The sequence below is a fragment of the Tetranychus urticae genome, chromosome 3 (assembly GCF_039701765.1).
Source record: "Tetranychus urticae isolate SD_2017Ah chromosome 3, NJAU_TeUrti_SD_1.0, whole genome shotgun sequence".
Taxonomy (NCBI): domain Eukaryota; kingdom Metazoa; phylum Arthropoda; class Arachnida; order Trombidiformes; family Tetranychidae; genus Tetranychus; species Tetranychus urticae.
The window spans coordinates 8889129-8910609 of record NC_142960.1 but is presented as its reverse complement, the minus strand read 5'-3'; the positions used below and the strand labels follow the sequence as shown (position 1 = coordinate 8910609).

At 33.2% G+C, this 21481-nt stretch overlaps 1 protein-coding gene and 1 long non-coding RNA gene across 2 annotated transcripts in view; one reads left to right on the top strand and one right to left on the bottom strand.

Moving 5' to 3' along the window:
• Positions 1-7366: 7366 nt before the first annotated feature.
• LOC149093310 (uncharacterized) lies at positions 7367-8013 on the bottom strand. The gene is made up of 2 exons (XR_016200168.1): positions 7853-8013; positions 7367-7781 (listed from the first exon to the last, which is right to left on the bottom strand). It is a non-coding gene; the product is annotated as an uncharacterized LOC149093310 (long non-coding RNA).
• Positions 8014-14443: 6430 nt separating this feature from the next.
• Positions 14444-21481, top strand: part of LOC107370242 (plexin-B-like) — a 65684-nt gene continuing 58646 nt past the window's right edge. Inside the window, exon 1 of the mRNA XM_015938231.3 lies at positions 14444-16603. Within this exon, the coding sequence (XP_015793717.2) occupies positions 15356-16603 (1248 nt within the window). The 5' untranslated portion in view covers positions 14444-15355. The remainder of the gene's footprint in view (positions 16604-21481) is intronic.

The window sequence follows — 21481 nt, the reverse complement described above, 5'->3', positions numbered from 1 at the left end:
TACCTTGATCGATAAATTGTCTTTTCAATATTAAAGCTTCTTTAAAGGTTTTAGCTATTCTTTTTTCAAACTGTCGTAAACTGGCGTAATCTTTTACACAACCAGTTTCTAATTGTTTAATTTTACTGTGCAATCTTGCGTTTTTATTTCGTCTACGCTGACGATCGAGAGGGATGTTATCATTAACTGAAGGTGGCGAAGAAAAATGGAAAGAAAATAAAACTAAAATTAGGACTTTCTTGTGACTTGGCTCAACAACTTCGTCCTTCATACAAAATCATACACCTTGAACGCTGTTCTAGGGTCGCAGCACCGGGCGTTTTCCACTATGGAACTGCCCTGGCTTCTTTGCGAAACTTTGAACGTGACTAACCTGTTACTTGGACTGCAGATGCCTTTGGATTTGCAGTAGAATGAAGATTAACAATTGGGCCAACGGAACCTAAATCAAGAGATTTGTCGAAAAAGTTGCGGTTTTATTGAAAGAAGAAGAAGGTCTCAAGCTGACTGAAAGACTGGAAAGGCCAGAACCAAAGGAATGAGATCCAGTAGAACCACCAAGCGATACAGCAGTACGAGGAGAAACTAAGGACTCAGTTGCATCAACAAATAAACAAATTGATGAGTTAGTAGAGACACTATTACTTAGTGAACTGATGGAGTCGCAGACCGATCGATTTGATGAAACTAATCCAGATGAAGCTGTATTCGAAAGCCTTTGAGGTGTTTTTCTAAATTTTAATTTCTTCAAAGCGAATTTGAGTGAAGAAAGACCAACAGAGGCTACAGGACTGTCGCCAGGAGATGGTAAAAGAGGTTGAAGACTACCAAGTGAAGATCCAACTATTGAAGCAGGAATAGTGGATGATTCGTTAACAAGTTGATCAGATGAAGGTGATTGACTGGAGGAAGGTGAACCAGGAAAGAGATCAGAAGAGCTATCAGGAATATGATTATGATAGGAGTCAGTACCAGAGATGGAGATAGGAAGAGAAAGAACAGGCAAAGAACTGTGGTTTAAAAAAATACGTTGATTAGAATCACTTCTGTGAACAGCAATTCTTTTAGTATATGCCAACGGAGTAATGTTTAAAGTTGAAGAGTTAGGGCAGACCATCCTGCCGTGGTCGCCAGTTGATCAGTTTAAAGTTGGTTGTTTAATAATGGAGAGGTGTATATAATAAAAACCAGTACTTTAATGATAATTTGTTCAACAAGAACGAGTTGTTTTATACTTGATTTGATATAAAATAGAAAGAGAAAACAAGAAAGAGAAGCGAACACCTTTTCATTTGCGTCAATGTTTAATTGACGCAAATTGTCAATCAAAAGAAACATGTTTTAAGATAGTTTTAAAAAACAAATCAATCAATTAAGGTTAACCCATGAGATAATGGTGTGCATCCTTTGTATTGTCAATTACATTGACGGAAAGGTGTTAATCTTTTACACTATTTATGATGATGATGTTCGGAAAGAACCTTTCATTGAATACAATGCTTTCGAAAATTACCATCAATCCACTCAGTGCTTTTGTGAAATATGCACAGAAGACAAATATAAAAAATCATGGGTTCGTGATAAACTTCGTCCAGAACTGGGTGACTGTTTAACTATTTTTTCCCATCAAAAACTGTATAAATGTCCTGCTCATTTTTATGAATTTACTACATTTTAAATAAATATTTCAATCTCATTAAGTATCTTAGTTTCAAATTGTTGTAATTTAACATGAAAAAACCATATTCAATATAAATGATATTGTATGTCTAACTCAAACCAAATTATACAACTTTATTTTTGGATATATGAATAAATTATTACAATCATTTACAATCATCAATTGATCTTTTTTTGTTGAAACGTTTTGTTTGTTTTAACGTGTCACTGTTAAATTCATATTTTATATGATACCCTTTTAAAAATATATCAAATATAATGTGTTTTTTGTAGACTGGAGTTAATGTTCCAGCTTCAAATCCAGTCTGTCTTTTCTCCATTTGTGAAAATATCTTTACAATTTTATCCATCAAAGTCTTGAATAAGGGCGCTTCGTCATCGTCTTTCTCAATTTGCTTCATCTGATGGATATACTTGAGCCTATCAAATTTGCCAATTTTATCGTTTTGTTTAACCATTTTATGATCAACCAAGGTAAGAACTCCATCCATATTATAATTTGCAATAGTTCCTTTTGTGAATCCCAATGTATCTCTCACCAATTTATAGTTGTTCTTAATGGTTTTAAGTATATCACATATTTCATTTATATTCATATGTAGATATACATCTTCATCCCAAGTTGAACTCAGCATTTGTTGTGGTTTTTGAAAGGAGCAACATCAATCAATTCAATAATTTGGTGAAATTTATCTTTTGCGTTCAACACACAAAACCTAAATGAAGCTATATCATCTGTATCGGAAAAAGCAGTTTTGACTGTTTTATAGAATTCTTGTTCGGTAGTTATTCCTGAAATATATGGTACGAAAGCAAATGCTTTTGACAACTTGCCAAAAGCATTCCAACGACAATATTCCGGGAGAATAATAAGAACATCATCTTTTTGAAGATTCACACGAACACCTTCGTTGTCTTTGCCTTTGTAGTTACATTGCAAAATGTATCGATTGTTATCAACATCATCTTTGTTACACTTCAGTGTAATATTCCTCATCAGTAAACTCATTGATTCGTATGTACCCAAGGTGATCATCCAACTACCTTTTTCATGTCTAATCAGATTTGGGCTGATGTTGACGTTCGGTTCACAAAAAGAAGTGTAAGTCGTTTGGGTTTGAATTTGTGAATCTTTACGTAAAATGTTGAATTTTATCTCGAACGGTTTGTCTTTGAACATTTCATTGTCCAAAATTTATTCTCGTTTAATGGTTCTCTTGGTTACACCGTGAATCAAATATATACCGGTTTCAGTTGAATCAAATGGTCGAGGAGTTAAATAAAGTCCAGTTTTACATAGAATATCGTACATTGAAGGTTGATCGGGTTTTCCATCAGTTAAACAAGGAAACGCCAAGTACGTACCATTCTTCAAATTGCAAAATTTGAATGACGAATACGTAGAGATCACAAACCGTGAAGATTGCTCCAGATTTTAACTTCATATTTACTTTGAAGTTTGATGCTAGTATCAGAGAACTTTCTTCTCCGGGTGGGTAAAGGAAACGATACATTTTTTCACAAAAGCAAAAAAGAAGTTGAGGTTTTACTTGATTAGTTGAAATTTTTATGACAACTTTATGGCTATTCAGCCGTGCTTTTATACCAATTTTGAGAGAGCACAAATTTATTTAAGTTTAAAATATAGTGAAAATAACAATTATCAAAACGTGATAGCCTTTTTTCAAAAACAACCCATAAAAAGAAACATGACGATTTTTCTTGATGGTGAAAAAAAATCAAAGTATCAAAATATTTTCAACAATTCAGACATTTGTAAATTCACTAGAACGCTGTATAAAGAAAAGATACAATTTCACAAATTGGTGATACAAAAAGTTATCTGGTGGGTGTTCATTTTAGTTTCGGGGATAATTTGGACCGATGTAAACTAAGTTTATTTAATTTAACAGGTAAACATTTTGCCTTGTATGCCAAACGAACAGAAAAACAAAATACCATTTCAAAGTATAACCTGATTTTGGTTAGATTTGAACATGCATTCAATTCAACCTTAACGATTGATTGTTACACGTTAGGCGTGAATAAGTTGACTTTCGATGCAAAAGAATCGTCTATTGAAGTGTCTGTAACAACATAAATTCATTATTTGATCAATTAATTCTCTTGTTTGAGAATAGTTAATGTGATAAATCACCTCATCTCTCAGCTTAAACTGAATCAACATACTTAAGAAAACATGAATTCAATAATCAAGTCATTGCACTCATATGATAAAACTTAATCAGGTGAAGAAATCAAGCATTATTAGATTGATAGACAATCAAGCTTTGAAATAAACCTAAAATGAGAGAATTAGAATAAAAGTGGTAAAAGCCAATTTTGACATTTGAACATTTGACCCTCACTAATTATACTTGTTAATTCCAGAAGGGAAACATTCGTTTCCCTTCTTTCATTCAGGTTCAGCCTTGAACAATTAAGTGAAGAAGAATCATTGAAGCATTCAAAACAGTAATATCGAAAGACGGTGTCAAGGTCAGCCGTTACGTCAGCCGAGCGTTAAGTCAGTCGAGCGTGAAATCAAACATGCGAAAGGGTGGTGTAGGTATTTCCGTTTCCGTTCTGTGGAGTTGAAGCGTATGTTTTCATACTACTTTTAATGACTCTTGATTTTCATCGATGAGAACATATTTTGTATCACGTTTTTCAATTTGCGTGTGATAATGCCATACTAACTTGTATTTTTATTCAATTCAACATATTGAAGTCTTTATTGTAAAATGCATGGAATCCTAAATGATAATTGTTCAGATCCAATCAGTCTTACCCTAAAGTCATAACGTCTAGTTGTTTTCCTCTTTTTTTAGTACTCAACTTTTACTATTATATCTTAAAACCGAGTATTAATAATATGAAGAAGGAAAAAACATTTAATGGCAATAATAAAGTTAATAATAAAATGATAAAACAAAAAAATATATAGCATAACAATGATAATGCAATGATGATAATGAAGATAAAGATGACGAAGGTAACAGAGTTTAACCTTAGGTCATATAATGATTGATAAAAGCAAGTTTCATTCAGTTTTGTTTATCATCATTTTGGTCAACCAATTGCTCAAGATTGCTCAAGTTTTGTTCAACAAGAACTTGTGTCTTTGTTGGATGTTTCATTACATTTATTGGTTCATGTAACCACATTGGACACAAGAAAGTATTGACAATGAATTTCATTTGAACAATTGAAATTCACAAAATGAAAGGCTGGAGAATAAAAAAAATCGATAAATATTTATCCAGCACAGTTTCGATATTAAATTGTTGGACAACAAGAGTTAATAAAAGTTGATCGAAAATTCATTTCTCACTTCAGATTTTTCTTTTTTCAACCAATTCCGATTCAATATCAAACACAAGGATTTCTTTTTCTTAATCAACTTTCAATTTATATTCAATAAATCCAATTTGACCCTTTATAACTTTACTTTTGGTTTCTTTGCTAATCAAAGGTAATCAAATGTCAAATCAAGGTTGTCATGGTAAGGCCTGGAAAACAAGGTTAAGAATACAAAATGAATTGTCTAATGAAACATGAATAAGGATGATGACAGATGATGATGAAGATAACAACTGAATCATATTGTGTTGAGATGAGTAAATGATGAGCAAATAAAAAGGAAACGCGTGTTCATCACATGATGACAGTTATAATATAATCTTCAGATGAACTCAATTAAGACACTAACATGAACCTTGTGCAAATCTCCTGTCAGATGTGAACAAAAATGAACACTTTTTTCCTTGTAACCAAACTCGACTCATGAATTATCACAGTTGTAGTTGAAAGCGTAAAAGTCCATTTTAAGACAATTAAAAGACTTTTTCCAAGGTGTGCGAATTGAATAGACGAAAAAGTCGAAACATTTTTTGTTCAAGTTCAAGTTTGTGTAAATGACAAGGTTTCGGTTGAAAACTTGATAGTCACTTAATGGTTGAAATGTGAAGTTTGAAACAAATTAAGGTGAAAAAGTAACATGAAAATTTGTGCGTGAAGCTAATGACAGTAAATTGGTTTGATTAAAATGATGACATGGACAGTCTGACAATGGCTTTCCATTGATCAATGGAACATTATGTAATTACAAAAAGCCATGACAAAGCATGAATTAAGATGGATTTGACAAAAAAGAGCAAAGAAAAGGAAATGAAAATGATTAATGATTATCATTTGCTTTTGCATTTTGCTACCTTCATCCTTTAACCATCATCAAGTTATCATTTTTTTTATTGCACCAATAATGCTCTTACGTGTTGCTATTGTTGCTGACTTTTGTTCATTGACTGGTCAGCTAACTGATGACTATGATTAGCCAGAGGAAGTTGAAAGCTCTTTGCTGTGGTTCTCGTCAGTGGACTTAATTCAAGTTCATGCATTAAACAAATTAGCGAATCTCAATTTTATTGATTAATCTGGTTGATTTTTTTTGCATCTCTTGATGAGTCCAGCTGATGAGTTGGGTGCAAAGAGTTGCCATCAAAAGTCATTTACCTGGTGAGTTCATTTGACTGCAAGTTTGTTAGAACATGTAATTTTATTGAATAAAACATGATCAAGGTAAAGGGTTAGCAAAGTGTTGCGCTGTAATCAAAGTAAAGTGATATTTTATTTTATTTACCAAATTAGTCTAATGTTGCCAACTAATTAAGTTTACCAATGGTGTGTAATTAATTAGATTGGATAAGGTATGAAAGAAGAGAGGAAAATCTCGTGAAATAATTTGTAAATTGAATGAACCTTGAAGCAAGAAGATGATGGTAAAAGATAAGAATGAGAATGGAAATGTCAATGATGAGAAACAAAAATAATCCTGGGATTGCCTATTAGAATAATGATGATGATAAGTATTATGAAAGGAAACAAAATAACAAAAGTTTCATCAATTCTCTGATGATTCTCAGATTTATCAGTAAGAATTAATGAAACTAACTAAATTAATACAAATGGTAAAGTTTGGAGATGAAATTGTTTTACTTTGCAATAAAATTTACTTGATTATATTGAATCATAGACTGCTGTTTGAATTTATTCAATCACCATGAAATTTTGCTTTACTTTTTATAAAAATTTGCATAATTTACATTCTATTCTGAATCGCTGTGTGTCAAAATTTTAATCAAATTAGCAAAAAGATGCAAAATTCTAGTTAGACATTGCGAGTAAATGCAATCCAAAACTTTTATCATGCGAGTACAATTTCAACTTCATTCAGTTAGTGTTTGTTAAGAAAAGTTTAATGTTTAATTGTGAGTTTATGCCCGAAATTTTTGCTTGACGAATCATTAGTAACCAAAAGATTTGTTCATGTTGTAAGTTGAAGTTCAAAACAATAGATGGTGTTTGTCTATTAAGCTAATATCAACATGAATTTTGCTAATTGACTTTCATTACTTGGCATCCTTGATTACATACTAGATTACGAATAGAATCCGCTGGCTTAGTGACCTCTTTTAACGTGATAAAAAATGCAACCTTTGAATCATAATATGAATTTTCCTTCCGAACGCTTTGTTTTATCAAAAAACGAAACAAATATCCGGAATCAGCATAAAAAATTACACACAAAAAAGTTCAATTCATGAAAATATTCCAAGAGGCGATTTTACCTATTCATTTGCAGGTCCTCCTTACATCAACAATGAATGATGATGAAACAAATTGATTGACTTTTAAATTGACTTTGTATAATTTAGAGTAAAAAGTGAAAATGATGAGGATGATTAGAATGATTGAAGAGGCAGCAAAAGAAATTCGGCGAAAAAGGATTATAAACATTCAAGATGAAATAATCATTCCATTTTTCTGGTTAATGCAAAATAGACTTTGGTTTAAACAATGTACATATATTCAAGCATTTTGCGGCTATTTTTTCATCCCATTTGAATCCCAAGGAGCTTCAATTCACCATTTTCATCTTCATGTTGGCAGTTTCCATTTAATCCCGATATCATCTCTTTAGTTTTGGAATATTCAGCATTGAATTATCCATTGGCAAACGTATTTCCATATAAAATTCCAGATAATTTGGATAATTATCACATGTTTGATTTTACAGCTTTTGTAAAATAATTGTTACCCTAAAGTGGATAAGAAAAGAAAAACTGTTAGACTTGATAATTGTAAGAGACTTTCTTCACTTTATTCTTACCTGATATGTCCAGTTAACATTTCCTGCACCAGTTTCCAATATGCCAGAACATTGATTGTAGACTATTGTAACCAAATGTCCCTATCAAGTTGAAAAATATCTTTTGATTGCCATGGTGAATGTAATAATTGGTAACCAAGAAATGAGTATTTTATACTCTACTGGAATCGTTGACGATTGGAGACGATTGTAACCAAATGTCCCTATTAGATACCGAAGCTAGCCAAACTAAGCCAGCTATTTCTTCACGTACTTGAAGCCAGTTAAAAGTAAATAGCTCGAGCGGGCTCAAGCCAGTCAAATTCAAATTTAGCTAACAAGGGAAGTGACCTTGCTTGTACGATCATTTTCGATTTTTTTCGAGTTTATATTGTAGAGGACAAAAAATAATTAAACACGTATTTTTGCTTTTGTTACGCCGGTGCGCGGTTATTGATATTTAGGCACTTTAAAGTGAAGATTCTGCATTGAAATCTATTGAAGTCACTGAAAAGTGGTTCACAATTTTTTTAAGATTTTTTCATTTTTCTTCTTTTCATTGTTTTACTTGCTTCTCAGTGACTGCAAGTCATTACTTTTTTTAATTAAAAGTGCCTAAATATCAATAACCTCGCACCGGCGTAAAAAAAGCAAAAATACGTGTCTAATTATTTTTTTGCCGTCTACAATATAAACTCGAAAAAAATCGAAAATGATCGTACAAGCAAGGTCACTTTCCTTGTAAGATGGCTAGCTAACAAATTTGGTCATCTTTTTCACTTTGAAATAGTTTTTACTCTCTCACATTCTGTTTTTACTTGTAATTTGCACTGAAATCTTGTTTATTTCATTAGAAATAATTAACTCATTAAAACGCTGGCAACTCAATCCAGGAAGGGTTGATAAAATTTTATTTGCTCATGAAAATTATGATTTGTTCATTCACAAGAAAAGTGAACGTATGACGCCGATTTGAATGAGAGAGGTGTCATTGAATAGAGCATGTTGAGTTATGTCATTAAAGTGATGTCAGATGTTAATAAAATATGAAGATATTTTTTAACTTGTAAAATTGATTTAAATGCAATTTTTCAAGCCAAAGCCAGCCAAGCCACCATTTTAATTGGCTGAGTAGCTCAAGCCGGCTGAGCCAAGCCAAGCTTGATTTTATCAGAATTGAGCCAGCCAGTTAATACAGGGTGTTAAGAAAGTTCGTGTGAGGGGCGGAGTATCAAAATGCGCTAAGGAATAGCGGCTTCCTAACCATAACCTCAAAAATGGGTTTAATGCGCAAGGGAAATGATTTTTTCCCCTCACACGAACTTTCTTAACAACCCGTATCTTGCTAGCTTCGGTATCTAGTCCCTATCAAGTTGAAAAAATCTTTTGATTGCCATGGTGACTGTAATAATTGGTTACCAAGTGTATGAGTATTTTATACTCTACTGGAATCGGGATTAAATAGCAAACAAAAGGTTTTTTGTTTGGGTTTTCATCAAACTCGGCGTATGATATTGACGGCTGGGTGACCAAAATAAGTATAATCAAGACTTTGGATGAATACCGAATTGCTGGTAAATTATCGATGGATTCATAAATATGATCAGCATGAGCACGATTCAAAGTACGCGTTGAGCAGCTAGCACCGGCAATCATTGTAGTGGCTGTTGATAGTGAAGTTGGTGGACGAGCTGAATAGATAGGTGTTGGAATAGTTGTGGGTAATGGATGGGAACCAATTGCAGGACCAAGTGATCGTGGTTTGAGATCAACCGATTCTTTGGCAACATTGGACGATCTATTACGAATAAAAGCCAAAATTGCTAAACTGAAAAGTAAGAGCAGTAAACCAGCTGCTGATGTTAAACCAATAAACATGAATGGAACTTCGTGAGTAGAGTTGGCATCATAACGAAGAAAGCCAACCTGTTTCCTTATATTGTTACCAATTGCAACGACCACTACTGGTAAGTTGGTTTCAGTTGATCGACCAAATAAATCTGTATAAGAGCTCATAGCATAAGCTTCGGTTGGTGGTAAACAAACTAACTGATTCATTGTTAGTGATGTTAAATTACATGGGCGATTGCCAATTGTAACATTCACGTCAGTTTCAGATGCAGCCAATCTCAGATTATCTCCATCGATGACTAAAGATTCTCCTGTATACAATTTGATACCATCGTTGTCAAATGACCGGAAAACTGGATCAGGTACATAATGGAGGCTTGAATCAACGGACGGAAAATTATCCCGGACATTAGTGACACTTTCAACCGAATCCATTTCAAAGGCTATTTCAAAAATGAGATGAGCATGAGAGGAATGACCATGAAGATGAGGACGAGCATGGAGATGATCAGATCTAGGAAGATCATGGTGTGAAGGTGACAAGATCAAACGAGAATATTCATTGGATGTTGTTGTAGAGGAATCGAAACCAGCTTCAGAAGATGGAGCAGTCATTGAAGATGATGCTGAAGTAGCTTGTGGTCCAGCAAATGACTCGAGATATGGTTTAATTGAAGGAGCGGGACATTTGATAAGAGTATCATTGACTGGAAGACACAAACTTTTGCCAATAATTCTGGATGAATGTTTAATAATCATTCGAGGTTGTGCGATAAAAGATAGATGATTTCCAGTGACATAGATTAATCGTCCACCTGAGATATAACTTTTGTTCGGATAAATGGAATGAATGGTTGGATCTTTGCCATAAGTATAAGGGCGTGGTAAGGTTAGGTTGGCACCATCAAGAAGAAGGGTTAACTTTTGAACCCAATAAGGAGCAGTCAGAGAAGGTGAAGTTCGACATGTAACCTGACGATTGGCAATCATGGATCTGTGAAAAGAAGAGATTAAAAAAATCAATAAATTATAACAATTAAAGGAAAATTTACAAATAAAAATATTTAAATATTTTCATCCCTTCAACACTCATTAGGTAGCGTTTGTTTACTTTTCTTAATGATATGATGTCATAAAGTTGACTGTTTTCTTTGTCATTAACAAGGCAAGGCAAAATCGAATGACGATTAGGAGAAATCGCATAACTTTTGGGAAATGACAGTAATTTAAACAGATAAGCTCATCTTATCAGCCAATTATCAATACAAATACAGTCTAAAGGAAAAATATTCAACGATTCTCCTAATTTTTAATCGATTTTGCCTTGCCTTGGTCATTAACCGTCTTTTCATTTTAAATTGTTAACGGCTGTTTCTTTTGTTTACTTGAATCTTTTTATTTGAATTAATCTGTACAGATTTTATTTCATTCTAGTTTTTCTCATTGAAGATGAGTTCCACCAGATTGAGGTGCAACCTTAGGATTGAACTTCCATCAATTGAACAGCCTTTAATTTGAATTTCAAAAAGAGACAAGCAAAAAAATAAAGTCAGCGTCACAGTTTCTTACAACTTGTAAAACCATAAGAAACAAAAGATGAAAGGTAAATAGTATTAATTAATTATCACGTTAACCTGTCAGTTGTAATCAGCGTTTGCTTGATAAATGAGTAGCCTTTCATTCTTGTTCATCGATTGATTGCTTAGATTGAAACAAGTTTGCTTCACGAACCAGTTAAAAGTAACAGTAACAGCAATAAAAAAATAAAGCTAAGTAACAAATACACACTCGTGAAACATTTACAACGATTTTACCAGAAAAAAAGTTACAATGGACAAGACAAAACACGAGAAAAAAAGTCAACCCAACTCATCTGGCATCTCGAGATAATCTTTTCATTACCTTTTCATCGCATCGAAAGCAGCGCAAATTCAACAGGAAAAATTTCATCAAATTGAAATGCAAGTAATGAAACTTTAATCAGGATCAAGAAAATTATCCCCAAACTGATCTTGAGTAGCCAACGAAAAAAAGAAGAAAAAACCCATTCCGTTGACCTGAATAACTCTCATTAGCCATTAAATAGTCTCATATCTTTTTGCTAGATATTATATCAAACATATGTATTTATCAAAAGCCTAGTAATAGCAATTAGAGTTATTGCAATGAAAAGCCAAAGTAAGCAACAATTTTTGCTCAACTCTTGGCAACCAAATTAACTTTAATAAGTCAAACCATAAGACCTCATGGGACTAAAACAGCAAATTAAGGTTTTCTTTCCTAACAACCTTTTCATCTTTTCCTTTTCATCTTCCTTCTCATCCTCATCCTCATCATTTTCTAGTATTGCCTTTTCTCCTCTTTTTTTAAATACCTTTACTTTCCCTGACTCTTTATCATTTCCTTTTCGTCACTAATTTTGTTATCATGAGCTAGAGATTCAATTGAATGGACACACAATTGAAACTTGTAATTCACATCTTAAGCCTTTTCATCCTTGCCATTTCAATTAGAACTCTTTTTTTTCGCCATTTGTTCGTCATGTTTACATCACCATTTGTCGATGAAAAAAAGTCAAGTTTATTAAAGTTCATTTTAACACAATGAAATTGTAAATAACGAGAAGTAAAAAGTGAACACTTTACAACAAATGAAAAGAGCTGTTTCAAAGTGAGTTTAATAATCAGACAAAAAATGTTCAATTTACAGAGAATCAAAATTGAAATTGAAATGGTTAACCACTTGAAGGTAAATAAATTTGCAAAAAGAGTTGAACAAGCGGATAAATGCCATTGTATTGATAATAATCCATGTTATTTCATCTATTTTTTGCACTCTACTTTAACGGAAAATCCATTTTCTATTAGATTCGCCTTGGAAATGGTGTGAAGTTTTGAGATGGTAAAAAAGAGTGGAATCAGGAAAATTTGATGAAAACATGATTGAACAATGTAACAACATTCATGTATGAATGGCAACAACAATAGAGTTAAAAACATTCAAATTTATCTTCATCATTGTTGTTCTGCTCTAAACCTTCTCAATCCAATTGAACCTGCAAGCAACAAATACTCAACTGGGAATGAAATTAATATCTACTCTGAGAAAATTTGATAACCAATGTATCGACATTTCTATTTTTTCGCAAAATAACTCTCAATATTTGGATGATGGTTTTTGCTTCAACTACTTTTTGCCAATATAATCTTTAGTCTTGTATTCATCGTATAAAATAATTCATGTAACAATCACAATTGAGTTGGAAAACTCTGCAAAATGAAAAACCAAATCAAGATGTATTTGATTATGAAAGAAAACTTTTGCCTCTCGAAACAAATTTGAATATTTTAAATCAACTTTTCTTCAGGTTTGGTAAATCAAATTAACCATTCAACTCTTTTCCAGCATTTTATGATGATTGCAACAAGGCACAAAAATTTGATGAACCAATATTGAGTTTATCACAGTTTTTGTCACAATCAAGTAAAGCACAGCGATTATCAAAGTTTGATAATTAGTCAGCTTGGTTCTATCTCGAAAATATTTCATTTTTCGTACCAAATATCAATAGCTCAGTTCATTCATGCTTCATGAGTCTCAGAAACTCGAAGAGTGCAAAAAAGTATCTTCATTTTTTCGAATTATCAGGTTCTTCAAGATTACTGTAGGATTTTCAGCTCTTTAGGTCGTTTCAATGCTCCGTCAGTGCTCGAGTGTGCTATTTCTAGTTTGCTTTTTCTTAACCAATGAAATAGATTTTGAAAGCTTCTTTCCCAAGTGAAACTTGAAGGCTGTTAGTATCAATGAATTTACCTTTACCCGAACATCGATTTTGCCGATTCCACGAAAAGAGAGTTTTCAAGTTGTATCAAAGATTGCTCTAATTATGTTCATGATACCTAGAATATGATTAAGAATAAATCGCATTCTTATCGAAAGTTCGGACATTTTCGATTGTTCATTAAGATCTAATAGGCCAAGTCGATACTGCTTCACATTAACTTTAAATGCATAAAGAAATAAAAAATTTTGAATGCTATTTTACCGTGAACTTCAACTTTGATAAATGTCCTTTATACCTCACTGTACAATAATGGATCCAGACAGGACCAACCTTTTCCCTCTCTTAAGTCAAACCTTGACTTTTGAAAGATATTTTTCAATAAATTTATTTTCCAATGTTTGACATGTTTAGGCTAAAATGTGTCAAATAAATTCATATATTTGGAAATTCCATTGAATACAAAGAAAAATCAAAAAAGTGATTCGCCAAAAAGGAATTTGCCCAAATTTTCAAATTTCTTTTCAAACAATTTTCCATCAGAATCAAATGAACCACCAATATTGAATGAATTCAATCGAGCACACTTGCGGCATACAAACACTGTAAACCTCGATGTTTGTTGGATAAAAACAAAAAAATTGAAAGACTGAGGTCAAGCAAGTCAGTTGTAATTGGCCAATACAGTCATTTGTTGATTGACATTTTTTTCATCTTTATCCAGTCTCTTTCCTCATCATCCAAGTGACCAAGAAACGGCGCATTGTAAAGCACAAAGGTCAATATCTTTTTGCAACAAAAGTGAATGATGATAAGTAGAGGGCAGCAGTTGACATCCATAGGCAATGTCAATAGACAGAGGAAAAGATGCGAAAAGAAAGAAGAGAAAGAGAGTGAGACAGTCTATTGATTTTCGAAGCGGGATTCTGCTCTGTTTAAACTCTTTTGCTTTCATTACTTTTTCACTTTGGTTAAACTTCAGTCTTCTCGTTATTGGTAACCATTTCAGTTTGCATTAAATTTGTGCCCATCTTTTTGTACAATAAACTCAATAAACGCAAACCTAAAAAATTGACTAAACTTGGAACAACTTTAAATCGTGTTTTCGTTTTCGTGTGTGTTGACCGTGTTTCCATCAATGATGCAAAACTGAGTTTTGCCGCTTTTCACTTCGAATTCCAATTTCATCATTATCCATAAAACATCATAATCACGTTTTCATTAAGCAAAACATGTCAACCTTATTGATTAATTTCAAGTGAAACCGCAACATGGAAAAATGTTCAATTTTTGCTTCGAATTTGTTTTCTCTGAAATTTCAATAATTGATTGAAAATTATCACATTTTCTGGTGGCAAGTTAATCAGTGCAAGGCAAGAGTAGTAGCTTGAGCTGCAATCAGATTAGAATGAGAAACTTTTGCTTTTATTTTTTGGAGGAAAAAATTTTTCTCCAATTCTGATTGTTCCATTTGATTGATTCCATTGTATAAAAGGATAATATAAAAGGTCAACAATTTTGTGCTGTGAGTTTGTCAATCAATGAGTGCAACAATTACCACATTTGGACATCACCATTGACCATCAATAATATTGTAAATAATCGAGTGTAAGAAAAAGGAATGAAAAGGGAAAAGTTCAACAATCAACAGGAAATAGAAATGTGATTCTTTACGAATCCAATTTATCCTCATCATGAAAGTCAATCATTAATATCAATTTTTACTTTTAGTCAATTTCAATTTTTCGAGTTGCCTTTTAGCTTGTTGCTTGCCACTTGATTCAGTTGAACGCTTGAACGAAAATCAATTTTTAGTTTTTCCTTCATTTTCTGTGGTCAAAAAAAAGGATCAGAAGAAGAGAGAAAGTTTTCTTCTTCTTTCATCCAAAACCATGAATCCATGTTTTCAATCAACAATAGGAATACCAAATACTCATCAAACGTTGACAATATTTTTATGGTCCATTTTAATGGCCTCGTTTCTCGACGTTTGCCTCACTCATCGTTCCCATCATTATACTTTTTTTCAAAGTGATTCACCTTCACCTTCCAATGTTGAACCGCCAATTTACGCATCTTACACTACACCCAACAAGAGCATCAACTTTACCCATCTAGTTGTTGATCCAGTCACTGGTCGACTTTACATTGGTGCAACCAATTGGATTTACCAATTTTCCGATGACCTTTCCTTGGAGGTAAGCCAAAGAACGGGTCCAATCGACGATAGTCCCTATTGTTCACCTTCAGATTGTTCAGCGGTTGAAAGTGTGGCAATCAAGGCAACCAACAATGTGAATAAAGTTTTACTTCTTGACCCCGAGTCAAGAATGTTGATTGCCTGTGGATCGGTTAGGCAAGGTTCATGTCGTCGTCACCGTATGGATGACATTAGTCGAGCCGAGTCACTGATTGAGGTTCCAGTGGCAGCCAATGATGAAAACTCTTCAACTGTAGCCTTTGTGGGTCCAGCCTTTTACTATGGAGAAAAGGGTGAATCGGTTCTCTATGTGGCTGCAACCTACACTCGACTTGGACCCTATCGTGAACTTGTTCCCGCCATATCATCCCGTTCACTGGAACCCGGTCCAAGGTTGTTTACCATAATTGAAAAGTCTTTTACCGATTCGGGTAGAGTAGACATTTCATCTCACCTAAGAGACTATTTTCTGGTCAAATATGTTACCGGTTTTGCATCTGGAGACTTTGTCTATTTTGCCGCTGTCCAGCGTAAATCGTCTCTCAGAGCTCTTGAAGAGTGGGGCTACGTGTCCAGGTTGGGTCGAGTGTGTGCCTCTGATGCTGGCTTCCATTCGTATTCAGAGATTACCATTTCATGCATTGATCCACACACTGGAATAGATTACAACCTTCTCTCGGGTGGTTCAGTTGTTCGTGCAGGTCACAATCTGATTGACTCTTATCGACTGCCCAGAGGTACCCAAGTGTTTATCGGTGCCTTTGTCTCTTCGCGTGATCACACCACCCGACCCTCGGCCCATTCAGCAATCTGTATATTTCCATTGCCCTTGATTGAGGCTAAATTTGCTGAAAACATTCACCTTTGCTACAATGGATCAGTTTTATCACGAAACATGGATTACATTGCAGGAAGTGTCAATGAATGTCCAGAAACTGGGGTAAGTAAGCCCAGCAAGTAGGCACAAAAGCAATAACATTTGATTGCATTTTGTCACTCATTTAACCTCATCATCATCCAAACTACTTAAGCTAATTAGTCAATTGAAGTAAAGCAGCAAACAACGACTTTTACCCTGAAAAAAAAGTCTCTTTCCTCTTCTTTATCAAACTGACAATAACCTTATTGCATTGTATTGTCACTTCTTTGTGTATCACAATAACGGTTTGAGCCAAAATTAAAGTGCATTAACAATCGTGTGCTTTTACAACGCTTAGCTCATAATACCAAACAAACAACGCAACACAATGAATTATGTTATCAAGTTATTGCAATATATATGAAAATATGTATTACAATATTGTTCAAAAGTACATTTTACTTGCGGCCTTTTTCATCACATTTTTTTCAAATCAAAAATTCCAAATCTTTTTCTCCCTTTGATTGGTAAAGTTATCATTAATTGAATAGGCTCTTTATTTGGGTGTCAGAAGGTTGGACCAAGTTGACAGTGAATCAAGGGAATGAAGAAGGAGAAGCAAAGAAATGGGCATTTTGAATGAAAGGAAACCACGGATATCGCTATTTGTAAAAACTTATTGATTCCTTTTTTTTTTATTTGCTTGCTCTTGTTCACTCTGTTTTTGAGTCAATGAGCTAAAACTAGTAGCAACTGGCAGGACTGCGTAGAGAGGCGAAGGGAGGATGAGGAAGATAAGGAGGAGGTGAAGGCTAAAGGTTTACTTGAAGAGCTTCTGCCCTGGGAAACCTGACAAGAGAAAGACTATTGAATTAACGGGAAAAGATGAGGATGAAGATGATGAGGAATGGTAAGAAGAAGAAGAAGGGAAAAGAAAAGTTTGCTTGTTTGGATGAGCCCGTAATTGACAGACAGACAAAACGACAAAGACAAGCCAGAGTAGACAGAAGCTTTTCAACAAATGAAAAGACCAGTTATAAAGGTTACCAATGAACGGTCATCAACACGATCTTTTTCACTTTTCCTTCTCCCCTCTTCATCCTCATAATGAGCTCTTTCTCTATTCATCTCATCTTTATCTTTGTACTTCTGTTGCTTCTCATGGCCCTTAATTTGCTCTCTTGCTCGCTGGTAAAACACACATTCTTTACTCATATTTGTGTCTCTTTGGTGTCCTTTTGCCATTTTTAAAGGTTACACTTTCCCCACTTTAACGAGTCACTATTTACGTATCTGTGTCCTCATTGTATTCATAAATAGAGCTTCAAATTTTTGGGTCATTTTTTTGGGTAAATTTGAATAGTCTGTTAAGCTCATTTAATCGCCTTCATCATTTGCCATTTCAATTTAATCTCTCGTTTGTTTGTTTTGCTGGATCCTGGATTTAACACATGAAAAGCGTTTCACTTTTGCTTCTCTGGAAAACTTGAAATGTTTCAATTTCCAAGTCGATAATTTCGTTTGAATAAAAGGAAAGGGAAAATTGAACAATCTAATAATATTCAACTACGAAAAGGGAATAATAGTGATAATATGTAAAGATATAAATAACATTAAGAGGGAGTTTCCAGGTTTTGATCAAAGTGAAACCAGAATGGAAACTGTAATAAAAATGAATCAAGAATAGAAACTGAAAGAGATGAGAAAAATTCCACACAAATTTTCATGTTCTTATAAAATTCTTTTGCAGTTGATTGCAGACTTGATTATCGAAGTAATTACCTCTTGAAGATGTTGCATCTTGAGTGAAACTTTATTTTTCAATTAGTGGATAAACATGAGAAAATGAGACAAAAATATTCTTTCATTTTTTTGCAATTATCATGAGTTTTTCATGGAAAAAGTGTAATGACATTTCCAATTGAAATTTTTGCGATTTCAGTTTGAATTGTAAATCAAAAGAATAAACTTGAAGAGAAGAAAACTTTGAAACAAACTTTTCTCCTTTTGAAGTTCAATATCTGCTCAATTTGCATGGAAAATGAAACTGTTGGTTGAAGTGTTGTATGAAAAATTTGTGGTTTACTAGACTAAATTATGTTGTGCTCATCATTATCATCATGAAAATGAGTTGAAAGTGAAACAAGTTCAATCGAGAGAAGCTTCTAATGGTAAGTATAATGATGATGATGATGACACTCTGATAATTCTGAATCCAAACACTAATGGCATTGGAATATTAAACAGGAGCATTGAAGCAAATTTGTTGATATTTACTTGATAATAAATACATTATCTCAACTTGCTCAACTTGTTAATTCAACAAAAGAAAACAAAACCATGATTTTCGCCCATTCATCATTTTCTGGTTCCAACCAGCAATCAAACTTTCAATTTAAAAGCAACACAAATCACTTTTCATTTTATGGTAAACTTTTGCCTCGAATTATCTCAATATTTGTTCACAAAAGAATGATCCAAAAGCAGAAATCGAAGATTTCGAGAATCGCTTATCTAAAGCCATTGTCTTTTGGACGAGAGGAAAAAATAGTTTTCAGAGAATTGAAATTTCCGTCTTGAAGCATTAGCATTTGAAAAGTCAATCAAAGTCTTGAGTGGAAACGAATTCAATATTTGCAAAGAAAAATTGATCCACAAGATTCCCTGATTGAGTTTTCCTGAGTACGGACCTTAAGTCCTAGCAAGGCGAAAATTTATCGAATGAATTTTCTTGTTAAATTGAGAGCAGCATTGACCGTTTGAAAAGTGGATTAAAAGCAAGTGAAGTGAGGAAAATTTTGTTGAAAATTTTGGATATCAGATTAAAATTCCCAGTTGATTTGAGCTGTTCATTGAAATCTTTAACAACAACAGGTTATATAATATGTAAAAAGTGAATTGAATTAATTAACTTTGAGATAAAAGGTAAATGTAATTTACAATTTAAGCAAATAAAAGATACTCAAGAGACGCTTTCTTTACTTTCACCAAGTCAATCCATTATTTTTATTTATCCTTTTTTGTTGTTTTCCTCTGAATAAAATGAACTTTCAGAGATGAATGAAAATGAAGCGAAAAAAAGGAAAGAATCTGAAAGAAGCAAGAAAAAGCTAAATACTGAGCAACAGCAAGAGGTAAACATTGAACAGAGAACAAGTTGGACTCAAATTGAAAGGTAAACATGATCATTTGGTGTAGCAATTAATCTCCATCAATTGAACATATTCTGGTTAACCTGAACCCGCTTTGTTAATGAACTTTACTGTAAACTTGAAAAGATATTATTCTTGAACAATATGAAACGGAATGAGTACAAAAGGGTGAATCAATTAATTATCATGCAAGTTGCAATGGCCAAGTAAAAGTGGAAACATTAGATTAACTTTTTTTGTTCCCCTTTTCATGGTCATTACATGGATGATATCAACATTCATTTTAATGGTTAAAGTTGCAAGGAAAAAGGAGAAAAGTGTACAAAAATGAAAACTCTGGTTAAATACAATTCTTTGGGTTGAGTTGAATAGGAAATTGTTGTTGCCTCAATATAAACATAATTTTCATCTCTTTCTCTTCACTCTCTCTTTGCCTTTTCTCTTTTCATCATCATCATCGTCATTTCATCTCACAATCCAATAAGATGGATTCTTGCTTTGCTCTAAGAGTCTCCTAGGGTTTCATGAGTTACCATGATACAGTGAATATTTATGTTTCCAGTCTTTTCCTTTTCTCTTTTTTTATTGATTTTTCTTTCTCTTTGCTTCTTTTTATCTTCCAACATCATCGTAATCGTCTTCATTCGGTATCAATATCATCTTTGGCTCCATTTCAATTGAAATACCTTTTCTTTCATTTTACTTTTTCGCTTCTCTTTCACTTCCTTTTCATTCCATCTTTTTTTTGTCATCTTTATATTTTCTTTTCTCTTCATTTTCATCAGACTTCTCTCTCTGACCTGTGATGGTGTGTCAAGGAAACAGATTAGCATCATTTGATGAGATAACTTGACAATATGAGGAAATGAAGAGTAAAAATATTATCGAGATTGAATATTTTTCTTCATTTTCTTTCTTTTCCTTTTCTTTGCTAAAAGATGTACATCCATTCAATTACATATCTAAATGTTTGACAATTGTGTCAACCAATTCTGGTTACTCATCATTTATACACTTTATCATTTGAGCAAGTGTTGAACATTGAAAGATGAAAATACTTTTTGTCTCTCGACTTGAAAGAATTGAATATTTCATGAAATTATTGTAATCTTTTTTTAAAAGCACTTGTATCGACTTTAATCTGAAACAATGTCTGCCTACTTTAGATGAAACTCAGTTATTTGAGTCAAATTGGACTATCGAAGTGATGTCAAGATATTCATTCCAAATTTTAATGAGAGAAAAATAGAATTCTGTTTCTTTTATTTCACATTATTCATTGAATTTCATGAGATTCTTCGATAATCATTATCATTCCAACAGGTCAGCCATCAGTCGTTTCGATATCTAAACTGTGGAACTCAAATCTCACTGAGAAATGTTGTATCCCAAGTTTTGTTCAATGTTTGCTTTCTCGTACTGCAAGGACTCAATAAAAGTTAAACAGTTGAACAAAGTTTATCATTGGATTATTTTGCATTATTATTGTCACAACAAACTGGTTCAACCTCATTCAGTCTGGTTACTTGAATATCTGTTACCTGACTGCGCATAAACAAATTGTTTTATTGTCTTTATTCAATAATCAGGCAAATTGCTAATCCAATTGTTTAATCGATAAGAAAAACAAAAAAAGATGATTAAAAGCTCAACCTTAATTGAATTACAAACCCACTAACTTTTATGACTAAAGTTCAAAAGCATCCTCGGACCATTTTGTATCACCATTGTAGACACAAAAGAGTAGTTGCAAACAAATTTTCTTTCGAGTTAAGAGTAGGTAGCACTGGCATGAAATGTCCATTTA